At 24.1% G+C, this 4,662-nt stretch overlaps 1 protein-coding gene across 2 annotated transcripts in view; it reads left to right on the top strand.

Annotated features, from left to right (window-relative positions):
• The window catches only part of LOC110267394 (AT-rich interactive domain-containing protein 1-like), a 3,299-nt gene extending 1,862 nt beyond the window's left edge, over window positions 1-1,437 (top strand). Inside the window, exon 4 of one of the 2 annotated variants that reach the window (XM_021112883.1) lies at window positions 1,070-1,437. In XM_021112883.1, coding sequence (XP_020968542.1) covers window positions 1,070-1,152 — 83 coding nt within the window. In that variant the 3' untranslated portion in view covers window positions 1,153-1,437. The remainder of the gene's footprint in view (window positions 1-1,069) is intronic. The other variant, XM_021112881.1, reaches the window with a different exon arrangement.

Genomic DNA, 4,662 nt, shown 5'->3' with positions numbered 1-4,662 from the left:
TTTATCACTAATTTTTTAAAAAATTTAAGATCAATTTAGCATAAATTTTATAAAAATAATCATCAACACAAATAAATTAGAGATAATTATCATACAATATTACTGGATTAATCTTAAATTTTTTAAAAATTTAATTGTCAATGATATATTTGATACAAATAAATTTTTTTTTGGAATAAAATTGAAACAAAATAAAATTTAAGAATATATTTAAAATTTTTGATAAATTTAAAAGATAAAAAATATATTCTACCTTTTAAATAATTTATTAGTAAAAAATGTATGTTACGTAACTAATTAGTTTTGAACTTTTGATAATAAGTCCAAAATACATGTTTCTTGTTTTTGGTGTAATTATTGTCACAAGCATATCGTTGTCAAAATCATTTATTTATGTAACATTTCTCTCTTTATCAATGCTTAAACTAGGTTAAATAGTTTGATATTTGTAATTTCTTTTTATCTGTCTAAATAAAAGATGAACATGTTTTATTATTTTAACCCCCAACATACATCAGTAAATACTCGCATAACGGATTAAATAATGTGATAAGTTACATTGTCTTGTCTTTCTATGTTATTAGCATTTTAGGATTTTGTTGATTTTTTTTTACCAATACATTTTTTTTAATTTGTACTGCTGTCTTGTCTTGCTATGTTATTAGTATTTTAGCATTTGGTTGATTTTTTATTTTCTACCAATACATTTTGTTTTTTAAAAATTTGTACTTATTTAAATAATTTATTAATTTCTTAATACTAGAAAAAAAAAAGTGGAGAATAAATTAATGTACATTTGCTACTCATTTTTTTTGACTCAAAAACACAAACTAATAAGACTCAGCTAATTATAAGCATTATAATTAAGGAAGATTTTCAAGTGTACCGTCATACCGGTGTTTCAGTTATTTTTAACTATTGATCTTAATTATAAAAAATATATATAATATATATAATTAAGATCAACGGTTAAAAATCACTGATACACCGGTATGACGATATACTTGAAAATCTTTCTATAATTAACACTATTACCAATTACTCGTTTTTGCATGTATATATAACGCAGGTAGAGCTTTTTATGAGTTGGATTTGGACAAACCAAGAGCAGATACGAAAAATTTGTTAAGTGAGGAAGAAGAGGAAGAATAGAAGAAAAGAAATAAATATATGATAAATATTTTTAGGGTATATTTAATAATGTGTGTTGCAAAAATATTTACAATCATTTATTGTTAGCTTTTTAACAAAATTTATGAAATGCTTCAAGTGATAAAAAAGTGATTGTAAATGACTTTATGACACACATTAAATGTACTTTAAAAAATTAGATGCAAAAAGAATAATGTCCTGAATAATATAATAGACTACTTGCACTTCTCAAAATGAAGGGTTCTTTATTAAGTTTGTAAGCCTTTCAGTATGATGATGATTGAACTTTTGCCTACTTAATTAGCTTCTTGTTTAGAATATAAACCATATATATCGTTTGTTTTTAGTAATAAGCTTGGTTTATTCGGATGTGTGTCCTAGTATATGTATATCTTATTATTCTCTTGAAAATAGTTTAAGTGTAGATTCAATTATGATCATGCAAATTTGATTCTAGCTAAAAATAATTTTGAATTCGAAACCACTATTTAAGAAAAAGAAATATATGTTATTTCAATCGATGTATTAATTATAATGCACGGACACTGATATTGATATGAATACAGAACGGAATACAATATGATATAGAATATGTAGATATACGAATTCTAAAATTTTATAAGACACACAACACGGTATATATATAAAATATGAAGTATCTTTTAGATAAATTACATTGCTTAATAACTTTTTAACTGTTTTTAATATTTTTAATTATATAAAGTATTTTAAAATATTTTTATTTTAATAAATATAATATATTATTTTTAAATTCATGTCAAGAATACACGTGAAGGTATTTTGGTATGTTCAGAAAAAATTTTTTTTATTAAAATACAGTTGAACACAACAGACACATATGTCAAACAAGTATTAATAAATATCGTGTCTAAAATATGTCCAACAGACAGATACAACAAATTAGCAAAGTGTCTTTAATTCATAGTGTGTTAATAAGTAATAACAATTCATCACCATTATTATATTGTGGTACATAAATTGGTATTAGCAACATTTTTTTTAGTCCTTCAATTAGTAGCATCCTTCTGTCTACCTTTTTGGTATATCTTTGAAATGGGCCACCAAATTGGGCTGGGCTTCTGGACTGAACCTGGCCCAAATCTGTGCCTAACTAGCATTTGATTGCGAAAACTAAAAAAGCTGCGAGAAGTTCAAACCAAAAATAAATACACTAAACTAATCAAGAAAAAATTAATTATATAAATACTATGCTATATAATAAAATCTTCTTTTCAATTTTCGATTCTCTCTTTTTCTTTGTCTTTCTCCAGAAACTAGTATATCTTTGTCTCTCTCCCTCTTTGTCTTTTATTCTCTGTTTTAGACTTTTAGTCTTTTCTCAAACTAAAACACTCATCAAAAGACCCACTAATAAAATTTTCTTTTCAATTTTCGATTCTCTCTTTGTCTCTCTCTAGAAACTGGTATGTCTTTGTCTCTCCCTCTCTCTCTCTCTCTTTTATTGTCTATTTTAGAGTTTTAGTCCTTTCTCTTTCTCTTCTTACGATTAATATTCGTTCTGCACAACAAAAATTAAAAAAAATGGTGAGATTAAAACTGATTTTTTACTAACAAAAAGCCCCTTTTCTTTTCTCTTTTTCTAGGTTTATATTGACTATTGACATATCTATGTATTTATAGAATTATAAAAAATAATTATTTTAATATAAATTTAATACTATAAATTAAAATAATGGTCATAAATATTCTTTTTAAAGAACAAAAAAATATTTTTAAAATATCTAATAAGAAATATTTATTTTATTCCACCACCTGCCCTAGAATAATCACAAATTTTAATATATATCACATCGAATTAATTTTGTTTGATTAAATAGTTAATTCACTCATATGTCTAAATAAGTATCAAAAGATTTGACCTATTTAAGAATTATAACACTATTCAAAAGTATCCATCGCGTCTCTACTTGCTCAAATCGATATTTTAACGAACGGAATCGGATTTAAGTAATATTCGCTCCGATATATAATATATATAAATATATATATATATATATATGTAAAATAATAAATAATATTGTATTATATTTAAATTTTTATTTTAATTTATGTTATATAAGTAATGATGATTATATAAATTTTAAAAGTTAATTTTATTCGTTAAATTTTAATAACTATAGAAACAATTAGAGAAGAAATACAATGAGACAAAACAGAATAGACTGGATATCTACGAAGGTAGATTAAGATTTAATTTTTTAATGTCCACAAGTCGAATCGGTGTGAATTTTATGCAGAGTTGTTAAAGTTCAGATTTATATTGAATATTCAATTTTTTTTGTTATCTTGAGTTAGAAAATATCATAATAAATAATATATATATATATATAATGATAAATAGTTATTAATTAATGCCGGTAGATATTTTAATTTTTGCAACTAAATTTTCACATCAATAATTCAAGTATATATAAATCTTCTCTCATCTTAATAAAAAAATTTCAAGAATGTCAATTAAAGATATATTACTTTGGTATGCATTGAAAAAGTTTTAAACGTGTCAATTTCTAGGGTTTGACTTGAAAATGAAATCCAAAATAGATATATGCAGAAATTATTTGCAACAAAAATAATTAAATAAGGACCTATGAAATATTCACAGAGATAAAATTCTGTCTCATAAATAAATAGAGAAAAGGAGAAGAATATAAATACTCACCCTATATAAATTTATTTAATCTCTACGAAGGTAAAATTATCAAAATTTTCTGATATAATATATATATTATGTTAGTATGTTAAAAAAAAAATAAATTGTTTTATTTTAACATAAAAGCATTAAAAAGATGCTCTCACTGGTCAAAAGAATTCAATATTAATTTAGGATTCAATTTAGCTTGACTAAATGGGTTTACAATCAGTCACCAAAAAACAAAAAATGGGTTTACAATCATAAGAGAGTAGATAAAATTGAAATAAATTTAACTATTCAAGAGAATTATTTGACTAAATAATATAGTTATTCAATGATCAGTCAAGATAATTTGACCAATAACATTTTATATATAATCTATGAAACTAATATATATATTGGACACAATTCTTTATAGATATCAGTGGTGATCAAACAATGACAACATCAAAAAATATTCATAGTGGTAACTATGTGAATCTTGTGAGTTCATCATCATCAGAGTCAAGTGATGAGGAAGACAAGGGAGTTCCTAACCAAGAATATCATCATCATGATCTGGATGTAGATACAACGGTATGTGTATTGAATCAATTCATTCTCGACGACTCAATTCTCGCCGAGTATGGTAGAAAAGAAGGAGGAGATAGTAGTGACGATGAAATACAAGTGTTGAAGGAATTTGATGTTGAAGATAAAAAATGTGGTGGTTGTGACGGCAATGATAATAACAGAAAAGGTGACAATAATTCAATGGAATTATTGAGTTGGGTTAAAAATGTTGCGGTGAATTCTTATGGTGAATCTAAAGTTGGTTTAACTTGTAATAATAAAAA

Source organism: Arachis ipaensis, chromosome B02 (assembly GCF_000816755.2).
Source record: "Arachis ipaensis cultivar K30076 chromosome B02, Araip1.1, whole genome shotgun sequence".
NCBI lineage: Eukaryota > Viridiplantae > Streptophyta > Magnoliopsida > Fabales > Fabaceae > Arachis > Arachis ipaensis.
The sequence above is the reverse complement of the archived record's forward strand: the minus strand, read 5'-3'. Positions and strand labels throughout refer to the sequence as shown.